Consider the following 18,347-nt stretch of genomic DNA (forward strand, 5'->3'; position numbering starts at 1 on the left):
CTACAGACTTTATACACATTATCTCAATTGTTACAACCGTCTAGGTAGACGTGCTATGTATTATTATTTCCACAAAAAGGAAATGTATCTCTGAGAGGTTAATTAACTCACCCAAAGATACACAGTAACTGGTGGCACAGCTGGGATTAGAACCTGGGTCTGATGTCGAGAGCCTGCCAGCCTTCCAGATAACAACCTTCCTGAGTGGGGAGTAGACGGGGAGTCCAGGACCTGCGTCGCAGCTCGCACTCTGCTGCTGGGTCACAGGGGGACAATAAACATTAGTCCCAGCTGGAAGAAGGTGGCGGTCAAACCCTGCTTCTACCGACCAGCTGTGCAACCTGGGGGCAGGTGAGTTATCCCCCTGAATCTTGGTTTCCTTATGAATCAACCAGGGGCAGTAACACCTCACCGGGTTGTAACAATAAATGGGTAACGCGTATGAATGCCCCCGGCACAAGATAAATCATACAACACATTTTAAATTACAGTTTGCAGTCTTTGAGACTCGCCCACCCTACTGGCCCCGTGACACTCACCTGCAGCACCTTGCCCTGGGGCCCCTCGTCAAAGAGCAGAGCCTGCTGGTACAGGGGATCACAGGTCTTCTTGGCCACCTTTGTCTTCTTCTTGGCCAAGCAGGCCCCGTTCTCAAGTAGGTAAACCTTGATATAGGTGGCTGAGGGATGGAAGAGAGCATGATGGGGAGGGGTCCATGGGAAACTGCTGTGGCCTGCTCCATCCCCTCACCTCCACATGATCCTGGAGGGGAGCAGGAAGAGCTGACCAGTGAACGGCAGGTGGAGAGAGGGACTCAAACATCGACTTCTCCATCCTCCCCCCCTCTCCCCTCCACTCACTGGCCTTCCAGGCAATCCACAACTCCAGTGTTGAGAATACTGATTAGGCCAATGGGGAGCTGGGACTCACTAGACCCAGAACTCAGCTGTATATCCCTCCCTGGCAGGACCCCACTTCCAAAATCCTCTCCCAGCTGCTCGGCCTCACCTGGGAGGGATTTGGAGCCTGGTTTGGGGGTCAGGCCCCGAGCCTCAATCACTTCCACCTCCAGCTGGCCGCTCCGGTCCGTGATGGCAATATGCACATCCCCTGCAAGGGAGGAGAGGGACAGTCCAGGCAAAGCCAGACCCAGGCGCAGGCCGGCCAGCTGCCATGCAGCATGCCAGTCTGCAGAGGATGCTCCAGCACTGGAAAGGGCACAAGAGGGACAAAACTGCATGCGCCGGAGCTGCTCTCGGGAGACGACTTTAAAGCAGCTGAGAAATGCTTTGATAGGTCCCTTGGGGTGGGGTGGGGGCATGATGCGCAAGGGGCCTGCTTGGGGAACAACAGAGGTAAGCCTGGTTATGGGCAGGGGCGGCGGGGTTCTGGTTCACTGAGCAGAATAGCAAGTTTGGGGACAGAGCTTCCTGTATCAGGAAGACAGAGGGGAGGCTGTGGGCTCAGTGGCTCTTCTTCACCTTCCACACAGTGGCCATCGGCCACTCCCCTAAATAAACATCAAACAAATATCTAAAGGATATCAGTTTGGAGAGATGCCGAGATACAAGCCTGCCCAGGACACACGAGGCACGTCCTGGAAATGAAGGCGTGCTCGCGCCCTTGATAAAGGGTGGGGGGGAAGGCAGCAGATGTCCTGGAAGCAGAGTGAGAACTCCTCACTGTGCCCCACCACACGGATTAACCAGCTGGGGTGAGTTCTGTGCACGGAGTCATGTCAGTCATCTGACTTCCAGAACTCTTGGCTTTGTTTGACGCAGGTAACTACAATGTGAAATCCTGCACTAGTCACTTGGGACGTCCTTCAGAGGGCACAGAGTCATAAGCCTGATGCACAGAAACTAAAATGGGCCAGACCATGGGTTTAGCCACCCATTTTAGATTCTCTGAGCCATCGCGCAACTGTTTATATTTGCACACTTTGGAAGATGGGGATTTATGACTTTCAGGAGACATCCTGGAATTCATCCCTCTCCCTCTAGCTATTCCTGACCTCCCCATAAGGAATGGGGAGGGGGAGGTCTCAGGAATTAACCTCCCCCGTGTCGCACTGTAACATCCCTAACAAGGTGAGCCAAGGCAGACCTGTCCTTCCCAGTTTAGGACACCAGGGGGCACCACACACAAGTGTTCTAGACTGTGATGGCACAACAGCCTTGTGGAAGTGGCTGGTTCCTCTCACTGCTTCCCAGCCCTTGGCTGGGCCTAAGGCTGAGAAAGGCAGACTCTTCAGGCCCTTAAAAGCCTGAAAGCAAGGGCTGGGAATTAGCCAAATCCCACCCAAGAGCCAGATGGGAGCTGACACTCACCCTCTGCGGGTCGCTGTGGACCCCTCTTCCAGCAGACAAAGGCTCCTGTGTGAGTAGTTTAGAGGAAGACAGGGCAGTGCAGTGGGAAGAGTCCTGGCCTTGGATGGAATGCCAGCTCCACTGCATGGCTTACAGCAGGGCACTGTCTGCACTCAACCTCCTCATTTGTCATGAGGTCAAAGGTTAGACACTGTCTGTGTGAGGGCTGAGTGCAGACGTCTGGGTCAGACGCTGCTCAGGTTAGACTGATGGGGAAGGAGGGGTGGAGGCGAGGAGGCGTCTCTGGGGAAGCTAGCCTGGGAGGAGCTGCTTGAAGCCAACACAGCCAGGATCTAAGGGGGAGAGAGAGGGAGGGGGCCAGAACTGCAGCTGAGAGGACCAAGAATAGACTGTAGGGAGTACTTCCCAGCTGCAGCGAAGAGGAATGAGAAAATTACTAAAAGGCTTCTAGGCGCCAGGCACTGTTAGAAGTGACAAGTCAAATAATACACAGTTCTTAAGGCATAAGTGAAATATTTCATGCAAAGCATCAAATAAGGACTCAATACATCTTCTTTAGATTGCAGAATTAAGGCAGGCATTATTATTCCCATCTTACAGATGAGGAAACTGAGGCCCTAAGAAGGGATGTGAAGGTCCCACAGAGAATCAGTGATGAAGCAGACTCCATGGACATCAATGCTGTGATGATTTTTGTGCACCATTTTATGCCTGGCACTTAGCACTGCCGGGCACACCGTAGGCGGTGAGAGAGTGGGTGAGTGTGTGGTGACATGAGGGAGGGAATGTCCTGGAAAAGCTGCTGCAGGGCAGCTGGTGGAGAAAGGCTGGAACCCCTTTCCTCTCTGCTGTGGGAGGGATTGAGGAGTGCTATGCTGACTCCTCCTCATTGGCAGGAAAGCCTGAATGCCGGCTCCTTCCTGCTGCTTGCATCACATCCCGCAGGGCCCCCGCTGAGCTCACCCTTTCTGCTGCCTGGCTGCCACTGCCCTACTCGTCCTGCCCTTAAGAAGACTCACCCATTGGGGGCGTTGCCAGTGTCTGTCGCCCCACAATCTGGGCTGGTCCCAGCCCGTCCAGGAAATCGCTGAACTGGCTTTCGGCTCCAAGCCGGGTGGTGGGGAAGATGAACCTGGAGAAGGAGGCAGAGGGGTGTGTGAGGGCATCTGGATGGCAGGATGCAGTGGCACTGCTGCTGGGGCGCTAGGCACTCCCTCTGTGCCTCCCTCTCCCCGTTACGCGGTGCAAGTGTATACTACGGCTGGGGACAAACAGGACTGCTCATCTCTGCCCCTTAAAGAAAAATATGTTGATGTCACTTGAGAAAAGAGACTAATAAATGTGTATAATCATGGTATTTAACCCTCAAGCACCAGGATTTCTAAGGTGACCCTGAAAAGGCAGGGCTTGCTGGACACGTGTGTCCTCACCAGGGCTGTATTGCCAAGAACCAGAGACAAAGGCCAGAAATTTCAATGCCTGGAGCAAGTTCCAAGAACTGAGGTTCAGTTGACTATAAGTTTGAAATCCAAGTCAATAACGTGAGGTGGTGCCCCAAACAGCAACTGAGACCAAAATAACACAATTACAGGTTTGAGGTTAATGACAAGTGATGGTGGGTGGTCCATGGCTGTGGGGGGCCTGGAAATAGTAACAAGAAAAACTGACAGCGATTGAAAGTTGCCCAGATGCCAACAGTGCACTAAGTGCTCCACGTGGGTATCATTTAATCCTTACAACCACTGTGGGTGGCAGGAGCTATTATCCGGTTTTACAGATGAAAAAACAGAGGCTCCAAGAGGTAAGACACTTACCTTGCCTACAGAACAGAGATGAAACGCAACTCATACAGGGTGATGGGGAGGATTAGGGCAGATGGTTCAGGAGTAGTACCAGACAAACAGGAAACAACCAGAGACAGTTATTGCCGCTGTTGGTGTGACCATTATGGGAAATGTGCTACTTTTGCTTGTCTTCAAGCCTAGATGTTCTGGGTGTGGCCAGCAGAGAAAGGACAGGTGAGGGAGGGCTGGCCCAGAACTGCTCAGGGGTTACAATGGACCAAAGAACGTTCTAAGACCTCCTCGAACAGCCCAGGCTGCCACCTAAGAGAGAGAAAATGTTGTCCCAGAACCAATCCCCCATTGGGCCATTTGGTCTGAGTCTCCCTTGATCAGAGACAGGCAGGAAGGGGAGACAGGCTGCATAGACTTATCAGAGAGGGCCTATGTCTCCCCTCCAAGGCTCAGCCTCCATCCCCAGGAAGGGGCTTCGAGGCCCATCCATTTTTATTGGCCACAGTCAGCAATAGCCTAATATCACATTTTTAGGGTAATGGGATCTGAAAAGGTTAAATAGCCAAGATATAGAAGCAATCTCTGTCTATCAACAGACAAATGGATAAAGAAGGTGTGCATAGTACTCAGTCATAAAAAAGAATGAAATAACGCCATTTGCAGCTACATGGATGGACCTAGAGATCATCATACTAAGTGAAGGAAGTCAGACAGAGACAGACAAACATCATATGATATCACTTATATGTGAAATCTAAAAAATAGTACAAATGAACTCACAACATAGAAACAGACTCACAGACATAGAAGACAAACGTATGGTTACCAAAGGGGAGGGAAGGAGGGATAAGCTGGGAGTATGGGATTAACAGATACCCACTACTATATTAAAAAATAGATAAACAACAAGGACCTACTATATAGCACAGGGAACTACACTCACTGTCTTGTAATAAACTATAATGGAAAAGAATAAAAAAAGAAAAAATATATATCCAAATCACTTTCCTGTACACTTGAAACTGATATAATATTGTAAATCAACTACACTTCAATTAAAAAAAAGGAAAGAATAACAACAATATGTAGACTCTTGAGGGTCACAGAATTTCAGGAGCTTAGTACAGAGAGAGTAGAGATTGTGAACAAAAGTTTTAGGGTCAAATTATGTCCTTAATTCAAATCCTGCCTCCACCACCACTTAATAGCTGTGACCTTGCGAAGGTACCATACCCTCTTTCTGTGCCTCAGTTTCTGCACTTGTAAAATGGAGATAATGGTAGTACCAACATCCCTCAGGGTTGTTGTATTAAATGAGACACTGTTTTGGGCCTGATAGTGACTGGTAGATCCCAGAGTAAGAGGCACTGATCTGAAGTGCCAGCGATGCCCTACATGTAGTAAGATAAATCCTAGCAGCTACTCACATTCGTAGCAGTAGGCATAGTAGTGAGATATGATCATAGAATCTTAAATAATAGAGCCACAGAATCCTGAAATCACTGGGCCTTGATGAAACCGATTCAGAAAATCTTAGTCATATAACCACTGTTTCATATATTCAGAAGAGATCCAAGGGAATATCAAACCCAGAGACTTTCAAACTTTTGACTGCAACCCACATGCATTTGTAAGAAATACATTTACTGTCATAGACCTACGTGCATATATATATAAACTTCACAAGGTAATTCTTCCTTCCTCCATAGGATATAGTTGAATTTCCTATTTCCTTTTCTAATGCTGGTTTTGACCCACTAAACTGATTTTACTTCCTGCCTGTGAGTCACCATCCACCACCTGAAAAACACCGATCTAGTCCAAACTCCTTCCCTAAGCTCCAGGTCCACCTGTGAGAACTCCATTCATCTGAGCTGTAACAACTGTTTCAGATTTAAAAGATTTTAGGATCCCATTTTCCTTTCCGACCCTCTCCTCTGGAGTGGGGCAGTTGGTAGGTCCTGGGAGGTGGGAGGCATGGAACACACAGATGGGATGAACTGCTCCTGGGCCACTGGGGTATTCTGATGAGAAACAGAGGCCCGGAGCAATAGGAAGGCTGGGGCCCAGGCAGCGGGTGTCCAGGGGCGGGGGACAGAGGGAGGCAGGGATACAGGGGAACTCAAGATATCTGGGCTGGAAAGCCAACCAGATTTTCCAGCCCTGCGCCTGCGACCAGAGGACCCCGGTGGAGGGGGTGCAAAAGGTGGGGGCGGGCTCAACGCACGTGCCATCGGAGCTGTTGCTGTTGGTGCTCCCGTCCGTGGACTCCCGGCTGCCCTGGCGAGGGACCCGACTCCGCATCTCCACGGCAACGCCCGTCTCGGTGCTCCGCCGGATATTACTGCGCAGTTTCTTGGTGGCTCCTTCTGTGACCGCCCCACCCGAAGCACAGAGAGGGAACAAGGTCAGATCACTGATGAGGCTTCTCTGAGAAAGCTGCTAATGTCATCCTCTTGGGAGCGGGCAGGGTAGGCAAGGCTCTGACTGGAGGCAGGGGCACTGCTGAGATGACCTCTAGAGCCAGTCTGCAGCTTGACCCCTGGCCCTGCTCAGGGCAGTGACGCAGACGAAGCAGACTAGAAGGAGGGCTGCAGGCAGAGTGGAGGTGGTGGGGCTACAGGTGGGGAGTCAGCAGGCAGAGCTCAGCCCTGTAGCCCTGGGCCCTCAGCCTCATCCCTGCCAGACTCCCCTGACCAATCCCTTCCCACTCAATTTCAGCCCTTGCCCCAAAGGGTTAAGTTTCTTCTTCTGGAAAGTTTGCCTTCTCCAGAATTCCCAGATTTGCTTTTCCTCTTCCACATACTCTCATGAACCCTATCACTCTCAGATATCACAACCCACCTCTGTGATACCTTCACAGGTCCTATAAAAAAAAAAACCCACGTGAACTCTGGCCCCTCACAAACTAACACTCATTCTCAGGGTGGGTCTGAATGTGGAGAGGGATGTGTGTGGAGAGGTGGAAAGGCCACTAGATAAACAAGACTGAGAGAGAGACTGCGAGGTTGACCTGAACTGACTTTGGCTTTGAGGGAGAGGTTTGCAGAAGAACCTCAGAAGCTGTGTGATGAGAGCTCAGCCCCAGTGCCTCTGTGCCTCCTGTTTGGGGGGCCTTCTACCCCCCTACCCCCCTCCTTCAGCCTTGCAGGGAACGTGGGGCACTTTGCCTCTCCTAGCAGCACACCATCCTGTCTGGGTTTCCATGGCAACAACCTCAGCATTGCAGTGTGGTCCCTCTAGACACTCTCTCCTCCTGGGGGTGGGGTGGGGGGAGCAGAAGATGGGTTGTGGGTTTTCAGGGACTTCCCTTCCTGAAGCTTGGCTGCCTGAGGAGCTTGGTAGGGAGGGAAGTGGAGCTCAGATAGGGACTGTACCAAAGGAGTCTTTTGCTGTCACTGGTTAGGGCCCCAGGCAAATTATGAGTGGATTTGCTTACAGGGATGGGGAGAGGCCAGGGTGAGGCAGGCAGCACAGCCCCTGACAATTCCCTCTCCCACTAGCACCCAATGGTGGGTTGGGAGGGGATGTTCAAGACCCCAGTCTGGGAAAAGGGGGGCTTTATTTCTCCTGCTTTGCCCCACTTATCCTTCAAGAAGTCCCATTGGGAGAGGAAAGGCTGAGAGGGCCAGTATCACTAGTGAATGGGATGGGGGGACTGGGAGTGGGGGTGCTGGTAAGGAGGAACGTCTTCTCTGAAACCACCCCAGCTTCTGGGATATTGGAATAGCTACTATCCAGGGATCAATGAGACCATTAACATGTCTGTTTCTCTTACACATGCGCGCACGTGCACACACACACACACACACTCACACACAGAGCCATATTAGCTCAAGCATATTTCTTTCACAAAAGCATAAGCAGACACATGAGTGCCAACAGTCACATATATTTATACAGTGATCTCACATACAACATGTTCATACAACAGTCACACAGTCACAAGTGGTCTTACCAAGTCTTAGCCATACATACACATGACACAGTCTTCCACACACATGTGACCTTCACACCATAACACTAGGAGTTGAACCCATCTGCTCAATCACACATATAGATGCAACCCACAAATGGTGTGTGACCTGCCACACACAGAGGGCTGGGCAACAATTGTGGGGGGGGGGACTTGCCCTGTCTCTTGCTCCTAACTGCCACATCCCCTCTAATCCTGTTAGAAGGCAGAAGGGCCTGTGGGGGCCACACTTTACCCTCCTACTCCTCAAATCCCCCCAAATACACCCTGAGCTGAAGTCAGAGCCTCACCACCTCATGAACCCAATCCCCCCTCTTCTAGAGCTTGGGAAAGCGTTGACCCATTTGGGAGAAAATGTACCTTCTTTGACCTGCCCAACCTACTGTGAGTCCGGGGGTTAGGGAGTTACAGAATCCTGTAATGCCATTTCACAGGTGGGGAGTGTAAAGTCCAGGCATCCATAGAGCTGGGGCTAGACCCTAGGCCCACTGACTCCCAGTTCATTGATGTGCTACTTTTCACCCCTCTCTACCAACTCCACATTGGTTTGAGATGTGACTCAGCAGAGATTAAGTTCCACGTCTCCGGGTGGGGAGGAAGGTCTTGCAACCTCAGAGAAAATTCCTCTACTGGTTTCATACCAGTCCAGTCTCTGAACTCTGCTGATCTGGGTAGTAACTTTATGTAGCCTCTCTCCCTAGAGAACTGGATCAAGTTGCTTGCAATAATTCTGTGGTCCTTGGAGACCAAAAGATTCCAGGAACCATCCCATCTGTCCCACCACAAACAAGAGAGAGGAAGTCACAGCCTCCAGCAGCACTCCTCATGAGATCTCCTGGAATGATCCTGAGCGCTCACCCCACCCTGGTCCAGAGCCCAGAGACTAGGAGGGGAGAGTCGCTGTCCTTGGTACTGAGAAAAGGAGCTCCATCTGGGCAAAGGCAGGGAGAGCGCAGGATGGCCTGTGTAGACAGCCTAAGGCCAGGCCAGAAGCTACCTGTATCTTGGGAACTCAAAGCTCTGACCCTACCTTCCTCTCTGCTCCCACAACTTAAAGAATGTTAAATCCAAAAGGAAGCTGAGAGACAGTCTTTTAAACTCCATTTTACAGAAGAGGAAACTGAGGCCCAGTGGAAAACTGCCTTTCTCAAGGTCCCATGAGGAGTTAGAGCCAGGATTAGTCCTCTAAAGTTTCAGGGTGAGTTTTGGAAGGCCGTTCTAGGGCAACATGAGGAAGAAAATGGAAGGGGCAGGCAGAAGGCAGGGAATTAGAGCGGAGGCTGGTGCGAGAGTCCAGGCTTGGAAACAAAGAGGAAAGAATGGGTGGGCTCAGGCCACTGAGAGGTGTGGAGGACCCTGGGAAGGGCAGACCCAGAGCCCAGATGACTGGGTCGCAGAGAGGAATTCCTTCCCACTTCACACAGCCCCACCTGCAGCAAGCTGAGACCTCCCGCTGCGGGCAGCAGGGTCCCTCTGCTAGGATCTTATCCCAGAACAGAGCTTCCAGGGCCAAGGCTCACAGTGATCAGCCCTATACCTCCCTCTGAGGCCAGACTCTCCCACCTAGGATGGAGCTTTAAGCTGTGACACTGGCAACCTCAAGACCTGGGAGAAAAAACATGGGGACAAGGAATTACAGATGGGAAAGGAGTATGCTACAAGCAAGGGGCAGAGCTGTGGAGGCCAGAGAAATCAATTCTTTTTTGGCCCTACTGTGTGACCATAGGTTATAATAACACCAACAATTTACCAAGTGTATACTACGTGCTAGGCAAGAGGCTGGGTGCCTTTACATATCCTATCTCATTCAATCCCCTGGACAACTCAGCAAGGCATGTATTATTGTCCTTATTCTACAAATGCTCAGAGAAGTGAAGTAACTTGCCTAAGTCACCCAGCTAGTAAATGAAAGGGTGTATCTCTGAAGGCCAATTTAAAGTCTTTCTCTAAAAAAGTGCCTTCTCCCCTCCAGGCTCAGATGCCTCATTGATAAAATGAGTACATCAGATCAGAGGATCTCCAGAGCCCCTTCCTGCTCTGACATTTGGCAACTAGATGATTCACAGAGACCTTTGGTTAGAAGGGCAGTAGGCAATTCCCCTGGCTCTCCAGGCCTTCAGCTGTGACCCTGCACACTACAAAAACAAGTGATCCAGAAGCCCCATCATCATTCATCTCCCCTCAAGGCTGGAGGTCTTCCTGGTGTCTGCTCCAATCCTGGTCTGCTCACTGTGGAGTCTAGGTAGGTGGACAGTCCCAGGCAGATCACTGAAATGTCTCCCAGTGACTCAGGCACCTACCCTGACCTTGGAAGAGTGTCCCTCCAAATACTTGGGCATGAAGAGACCTTTGGGCCTGAAGCTGAATCAGCCAATTCAGCCAAAGAGCAGCAGGGCTTAGTTTCTTGAAGCCAGACTCCCGGGGTCCCTTATCTCCTCCACCCTCCTAATCTTAGTCTCCCAACCTTAATCCCACCCCATTGGTCCTGTCCCAACCCAACTCCTGGATTCCTAGGCCCGCATCTCCCTGACTCCCTCGTGTCAGACATATTCACAGGAGCCACGCTCGCCCTGGGGCACTGATAACCTCAAGCCCCCTCCCCATCTAGCATTTCTCTGAGCCAGAAACCACACCGCAGCTTGACAGCTGGAAAAGACCATCCCACATGCTCCTGTGGAGGGCTTTGTAAAAATCTATTTTGAGGCCTGGAAAAGTCCCCCACCCCCAGCCCCAACTGGGAGCCGGCGCCCCACCCCCTCACCACCCCCACCCAGCTGCCTATTTGAAGGTTTCTTAGGGACGTTGTTACTCTGAGCAAAATAAGCAGGAAGAGATTTTAAAACAAAACCAGCTGGTGTCTGGGCTGATGCCACAAAGTGAGGAGGTCTCGGTGGGGAGGGCTGGCTCCCCCGTGACGTGAGCTCCAGGTGTGACTGTGTGTGATGAGGTGGGTCAGCCACTGCCTGAGCATAAGGGGGATTCTACAACCAGGTGTCTCAGAAAGTATAATGCATTTATCAGGAGGTAGCTGTTAAGGTGGTGTGTGAATGTGGCTTCGTGATGTCTATGCAGACACACGTGTGATGTGTTTCTATGACCACAGGCCATTGCCTGTGTGCATGTGTGTAAGGGCTGCTTTCCTGAGCAACTGAGCATGCTATTTATGTGCCTATGCACGGCATGTCTTGCATGCGTGTCTCTCTCTTGTGGCGTTGTAACATACATGTGCGGCTCTTTGTACTTAGGAAACTCGGAGATGACGGGTGAGACTGAATATCGTGGATGTGTCTGTGACGTTGTGGTGTCGCTTCAGGAACACGATGGCTGTTTAATGCATAATTGCTGATTAGCATGTACGTCTGCACACAGAGACGGCCGAGTACAAAGGTTAGGAGCATGAACTTGGAAGCCCAATGCTTAGGTTCGAACCCAGACTCCACCACCTACGAGCTGTGTAGTTTGGGGCTTCTTACTGCCCTTCTCTGTGCTGCAGTACCCGCTTCATAGAGTTACAAGAGGAGTCAGTGGGTCAGGACACAGACCGGACCCCGTACAGCACCTGGCTTCTGGTAAGTGCGACACAAGTGTTTGGGAGGGTGGGAGTGCACACCCAGGAGGACAGTGCCTGGGCTCCCTGTCACTGCAAGGGGTCCCGCCCCAGCATGGGGTGCCCCGCGCCGCTCACCAGCCTGGGGGAGCTGGAGTGTGCTCTTGCTCCACTGGGTCAGGCCCACGATGGCCACCATCTTGGCCCCGAGGCTGCTGCGCCGCTTCTTGGCAGTGCTGGTCCCGGTCCCGTCCCCAGCCTGCTGGGATCCGCAGATCTCGCCGCTGATACTGGAGCTCCGCACCACGTTCCTGGAGGCCGCAGCTGAGGCCGGACCTGGCTCCCCGTTAAACATGGTCCACGGAGGGGCAGGGACTCAGGCAACCCTGTGGGGGAGGGGAGAGACAAAGGGGTCCCACATCAGACCCCAGGCCACTCTACTGGGGCCCCACCGCTTCCCAGCTGTGTGACCTTGGGCAAGGCACTCAGCCTCTCTGAGGTTGTGAGGGTTAAATGAACACGTCAATGTAAAGGGTGTGCACAGAATCTGGCTCAAAAAACGGGACTATTCTCATTAGCCTGTGGCTGCCCTGACAAGTGACCTGGTTTGGCGGTGAAGGCAGAGGCTGTGCAGTCAGGCGACCCACTCTTGAATTCCAAGGCCTCGACACACTAGCTATGTGACCTCATGACCACACATCTTGGGGTTTCAGTGAGCACCTCAGCAAAACGGGAAACGAAAGCACCTACCTTATGGAGTTGTCGTAAGGATTACATTAGCGCAGGTGAAAGTGCCTGGAACAGTGTCAAGCACAGAGTAAATACTCAGTAAGCATGACGATTGTTTTCACCGCTAATGAGAACGGGGAGAACAGAACTGGCTCCAGCCTGGGCAGACTGCGGAAGGGGTCCTCCTGCTTCAAGGAGGTGGGACAGAAAAGTGTAAAGAAGCAGAAAAAAATCACCCTTAATTGCATTACTGGGAGGCAGCCACTACAGGCATTTTAACCTATTTCCTCCCAGTCTCTTTTCTACACATTTGAAAAAATAACTGAACCCATACCGCCAACATGATTTTATATCCTGCTGTTTTTCATTTAATGTTATATCACAAGATTTTCGCAATGTCATTAACACCTTGTGGAAATGTTTAAATGCCACCATAACATTCTATTATATGGAGCCAGGATAATTGACTTAAATATTTCAATACAGTTACTGCTTAGATCAAGTCCAACTTTCTCCTCTCTCTCACTCCCCTTTTCTTCTGCCTTTTAAACAACACTGCAATAAAGATCTTTGTACACTGATTTTTATCTGCTTATTTCCTTAGGATGGGATCCTGGAATTGGGGTGATTGGGGTAAGGAGTGTGAACGCTGCTGGTAGCTTCTTCCTTCCTGCTTCCTGACAGAGTGCTGGTTTTGCCCACCTCATCCCTTGTTTTAGAGGCAGGTCCTGATTTGTTTAAAACAATCAGTGAGTGACACTCACTTTGGTAACTCTTACTGGTCCAAGGGTGGGCAAATGACTAAGCTGGCCCAAAGTGACTTAAGGAGAAGATTTGGATTCCAGACTTACAAGAGAGGTGGATGCTTCTCCCTCTGTCTGTCTCTTTCCCTTCCTTCCTTAAGACCCCTCTCCTGAGAGAGAGCCCAGCCTAGGATGAAGCCAGTACTGCTGAGGGCAGCACGGCACAGACAGAAAGGACCTCAGGCCACCCTGGAGCCTGCCTGCTCTGCCTTCCAGTTATGGGAGACAATGTGTTTTCCATCGCTTAAGCCAGTTTGAATCAGGGTTCTCTGCTACATTCAAAAGCATCTTACTTAATACAGAGAGCATAAACATTTTTCTGATTCTTGGAATATATTGCCAAATTCCTTTCCAAAGTGGACAAATTTCTCTCTAATGCTGCATTCAACAAATATTTAAAGGGAATATAGCCAACATTTTATAAGAACTGTAAATGGAGTATTACCTTTAAAAATTGTGAATTAGTATACTGTACACCTACATAATACATCAACTATACTTCAGTTAAAAAAACTATTCCAAAAGCTAAAAAAAAAAAAGGAAGTCACTTCTCCCCAAATTGAGCTATAGGTTCAGGGCAATCCCAATCAATATTCTAACTGGTCTTCTTGTAGAAACTGGCACGATGACGTCCTAAAATAATCAAGGCAAGTTAAAAATTTTTATCTATTTATTTTTCAAAATTTAAGTATAACTGACCTACAACACTATGTTAGATTCAGGTGCACAAGACAGTGATTTGATATTTCTATTCATTACAAAATGATCACCACAAGTGATCCTCAGTTTTAAAGACTACTTATATTTATGCTAAGGGTTATCATTTTATTTCGTAATATACTTTAGAAAGATATTTTTTCAGGAATTCCCTGGTTGTCCGGTGGTTAGGGCTCTGCACTTCCACTGCAGGGGGCACGGTTTTGATCCCTGGTCGTGGAACTAAGATCCTGCAAGCCGCATGCTGTGGCCAGAAAAAAAAAAAAAACAAGCCACGTTAAAAAAAAACTTAAGCCCCTAAAATTCCAAGGCCTACGCTGAGTACCAGTGATACAGTAGTGAGCCAGGGTGACTTCGTCCTGCCCTCCCAGAGCCTCCAGCCCATGAGGGACAGACAGTGAATAGTTACGCAATTCAATATTTAATGACAGTTCCGATGAGTGCTAGGGAAGAGGACAGAGGGTGCTGGGAGTCATTCTGGGGCACAGGGGAGCAGCTGCTTGCGGCTGTGTTCAGTGCAGAGGTGGGATCTCCGGCTGTCCGCCTCCACAGCGTGCCTGAAAGTCCGAGGCTCAGGCAGAGCACAGGCGAAAAGGCGCAGGCAGGCTGCGTACCTGGCCCTTCCCTGCTCTGTTGTGGCCCCCAGCACTTTCCCCAGGGCAGCTGCCCACCCCAGGGCTCAGGGCCCCGTCACTCTGAGGGAATCCAACTTTTCAAAAGGACACAAAGAGGGGAGGAGAGATGGGGGTGGGAAGGGAAGGCACCACCCCAGCTGACTGGGAAGACAGTCCCGAGACAGCTGAGAACGGCCACCTGGGCTCCTGGTCAGCACGGCTCCTGCCAGCCTGGCGAATGAGAGCTGACAGCAGGGATGAGTTAGAGCCGTGTTTTGCCTTCTTCGTGGCTGTCTGGACTGCTCTCGCTGGCCCTGTGATGTACGCAGAGTCTCGGATTGTATTTCTCCATCCATCCCCCATCAACCCTGAAGCTAATGGAAAGTCCCCCTGGACTTGGGCCTACGATGACCTCTTTAGTTTCCAATTCTAGTGCCAGTTGGTGTGTTTTTTTGGTCTCTGCATGGTCTTTTGGTGGAAGATGGGAGAGGGCTTATCTGATACTTTGAACAGCTACAGCATAAGCCTAATTTACTCCTTAAAGTATTTCTGTTACATGTGCAGTTACCCCATGCCCCAGATGAGCAAACCAAGCCTCAGAGAAGTTAAGGCCTCGCCCATCCAACTCAGCTAAGAAGTAGCCGGGTCTGGACTCCTGTTTCCAGGTCTCCTGTTCCCACAAAGAGACAGACACACTCAAGCACCCCGTGACCCTTCACCCCAGAGCTCACCCAAAGAAGGGGGCCCAGCCTTCCTGCTCAGGCTTTGCCCTGGGTCTCCGGGCTCTTTGAGAAAACTGCAAGCAAAGTATCTATGATGAGAACGCCCGCTCTGGCCCAGGTTCCCACGGCTGGCATGAGTATCTGAGGGGCAGCAGAGATGCCATTCAGACCACAGCTGGAGAAGCAGCTGCTTCCCTTGTGCTGCCAACAGGAAGCTCAAGAACACTGCTCCCAGGGGGAGAGAAGGAAAGGGGGTGAGGGACAAAATTCTTGACCCTGCCAACCCAGGGGCTCGTGTTTCCTCATGAATAATGAATGGCACCGACAAGCAGACGGTTTGACATCCAGGACTCTGCACCATCCGTAGCCCCGGTCTCATCTTCAGCCACCCAGGGATCACCCAGGGGGCCTGCAGAGCTGATGAATGTTTAGGAGGGCCCAGGAGGCAGGCCACGCCCAAGGGCACAGGAGGAGCCTGACCCCAAGCAACGGACCCAGGATCTTAGGGCCTGACTCCTGGTCCCAGGTCCGGGGTAGGGCAGCCTGGGAGAGTTTGGAATCAGGAGGGGGGATTAGAACATACATAGATTCTTTGTGGGACCTTCTCTGGGCCTGGGTTCCTCATCTGTGTGCACAATGAAGGGGTCAGAGGAGGTACTCTCTACAGTCCTTTTGACACACACGGCGGCAGGCTCAGAATTAGGGCTCTAGTTGCTTCTTTGGCAGCCAGTCTAGCTCAACACAGGCAAGACAGAGAGGCAGTCAGCGCCAACCACCTGGCCCCTAAGAGGAAGGCAGCCCTACTCACAGCCCCTCCCCACCGCCTCCCAGCCATCAGACCGCAGGGATGGGAAAGGCAGCAGGTGGACACGGGAGCAGAGTGGTGAGGGGCCAGCAGGACACAGAGCATAGCACTTCACATACTGGTGGTTCTAAAAGATTGCTAAGTGAATTTTCAAATGACGTCATTTCAACAGTTCCCTGCCTCTGAGCAGGACTGTCCCTTTCCCAACGCCGGTCATGGCTCCCGACGGAAGGAAACCCTCCCATGACCTTGCTGGGTCATGGGAACCTCATTCTGAAGTTCTCCCTGCTGACTGCCATCTACTGCTACAGCAGCATCTATGGCCACAGCTTGGACATCCCCTCCAGGGATCCCTTCCTACTGCCCCCCACTCCTGCTAAGCTCCATGCCAGTAGATGCCTTCCAAGCTCTCCAAGGAAGGAGCCTAGTGTTTTCTTTCCAGCCTTCAGTGTTTGACCTCTACCCTGAGGTCTCAGTACCACAAAGGCTCTCCGAACCCTCTCCTGATTCCTGACAACAGCAGGACTCTGGGCTCTGCCTGGCCACCCTGGGCCCCTTGGTCCTTTTCACCATGTATCTAACCAAGTAATAAATATTTTTTGAGTGTCAGTAAGGCTATCCAAAAGCCAAAGATGAAACTAGCCACCTACCCTTTCAACAGAAAAGACCAAGGAATCTGCCACAGAGTGATGAACTAGCAGGCTGTAGGGGATGGCAAATTACTAAGGCTCTTACCACCCCTCCCTCTCCTCCACCCAGCAGACATCACTGATCCATCTCTCTTTTTCAGAGGAGCCAGATTTAACCTCAGAATCCCTCTTCACACAGTGCTACATCGCCAAGGGGTGAGCACCAGCTCATGAGGTAAACAGATCTGCCTCCCTATTCCAACCTGAGCCTTTCATTTTGCAGAGGAGGAAATCAAGGCTCAGAAATGGGAAAGAGACACACCCAGGGTCACACAGAAAGCTGTTGACAAGACCAGAGCTCCAACCCAAGACTCCTGACTCCCAGGTCCCACATCACTGTCATGTGCTTCCTCCCCACCTCTCACCCCGAAGCAAACCCAAACTCACCGAACCGATGAATCTGAGCGTGGTGTTCCCATCACAGGGGGCTGTGTCCCTCCCAACAGCACGCCCCTAGGGCATTTACACAAGCCTTCTGTTAACTTTTGAGACACCAGCTTTCAAGAGAGGAGGTGAAGGTAATCAGGGTAGCTTCCAGGAGGAGATGATCAGATGAGTCTAGAAGGAAAAGGGGGAGCTTAGAGGGAGGGCTAGAGGGGAAACCTGTCCTCCAGGGCTTCCCGTAGCCAGTGGAATAAAAAGACAGACTTTGGAGATAGTTGTGTGACCTTGGGCAAATCATTCAAACTCTCTGATGCTATTTCCTCCTTTGTAAAATTGTCCAAACTCCTGGTCTACTAATCTGCCTTTAGGCATTTTAATGTTAAATTGCTGGTGCTAATGCCAAGGGACTCATCTGGGTCCAACTGCTAAGGAGTTCTAGACCCTATTCTTCCTCTGTCCTCCCCCTGAGCGATGGGGTCTGTGTCCCTCCCAGACACTCTGTGACACGACCAGCAGTCAGGAGTGTGTGTATTTGGTGTGGGGTGTCAGGGGCCGGGGGCCTGACTCCCGGCTCCACCCACCATATGTGACCGTGAGCAGGTCATTCAGCTTCTCTGAACCCCCATCTCCTCGTCTATAAAATGAGTCTACTGGCCAGCTGGACCCAGCCTGGCTCTGCGGGCTGGACTGGGGATCAGGTGAGTTAAGGAGGAGCAGGAAAGCCCAGTGATTAAAAGCACAGGCTTTGGAGGCAGACAGACAGTTCAAAACCTAGATCTGTCACTTACAAGCCATATGACGCAGGGCAATTTCCTTAACAAACCCCCTGAGCCTACAGCTCCTCATCTCTCAAGTGGGGATAATAATGCCTGCCTTAGGATTCATAGATGAAATATTACAAAAATAAAAATTGGTATATGCCAAATGCTCAGTTGGGAAATTATATTAATACTATTCATAATGTGCCTTTGTAAATGGTAAAGGACTTCACAGGTGCTAGTGCTTAGGAGTCTGGATTGCACACCAGGTACAACCATTTCATGGGACTCCTCGGAGATCACCTCCCACTCCAGCCCTGCGTGCTTCCACCTGAAGTCCATGGTTAATGTGGGACCTGGGTCCCTGCACCTCTCAGTTGAGGTGGGAGCTGGCATGTGAGGCTGTGCTCTTCCCTCCAGCATCTCAGCTCCTGACCCCTCAGCGGATGCTGGGTCTAGCACTTGAGACCCCTGCCC

At 51.1% G+C, this 18,347-nt stretch overlaps 1 protein-coding gene across 7 annotated transcripts in view; it reads right to left on the bottom strand.

The window, feature by feature from the left end:
- Positions 1-18,347, bottom strand: part of RIMS3 (regulating synaptic membrane exocytosis 3) — a 54,942-nt gene that overhangs the window by 22,360 nt on the left and 14,235 nt on the right. For 2 of the 7 annotated variants that reach the window (XM_057706955.1, XM_057706954.1), the window contains exons 2-7: positions 17,116-17,286; positions 11,788-12,035; positions 6,354-6,495; positions 3,350-3,462; positions 1,009-1,110; positions 540-679 (exon numbers count right to left, since the gene is read on the bottom strand). In XM_057706955.1, the coding sequence (XP_057562938.1) occupies positions 540-679; positions 1,009-1,110; positions 3,350-3,462; positions 6,354-6,495; positions 11,788-12,004 (714 nt within the window). In that variant the 5' untranslated portion in view covers positions 12,005-12,035; positions 17,116-17,286. Of the gene's footprint in view, positions 1-111; positions 257-539; positions 680-1,008; positions 1,111-3,349; positions 3,463-6,353; positions 6,496-11,787; positions 12,036-12,399; positions 12,529-17,115; positions 17,287-18,347 lie in introns of those variants that run through there. The other 5 variants (XM_057706953.1, XM_057706952.1, XM_057706949.1 and 2 more) reach the window with 5 other exon arrangements.

The sequence above is a fragment of the Hippopotamus amphibius genome, chromosome 1 (genome assembly GCF_030028045.1).
Source record: "Hippopotamus amphibius kiboko isolate mHipAmp2 chromosome 1, mHipAmp2.hap2, whole genome shotgun sequence".
NCBI lineage: Eukaryota > Metazoa > Chordata > Mammalia > Artiodactyla > Hippopotamidae > Hippopotamus > Hippopotamus amphibius.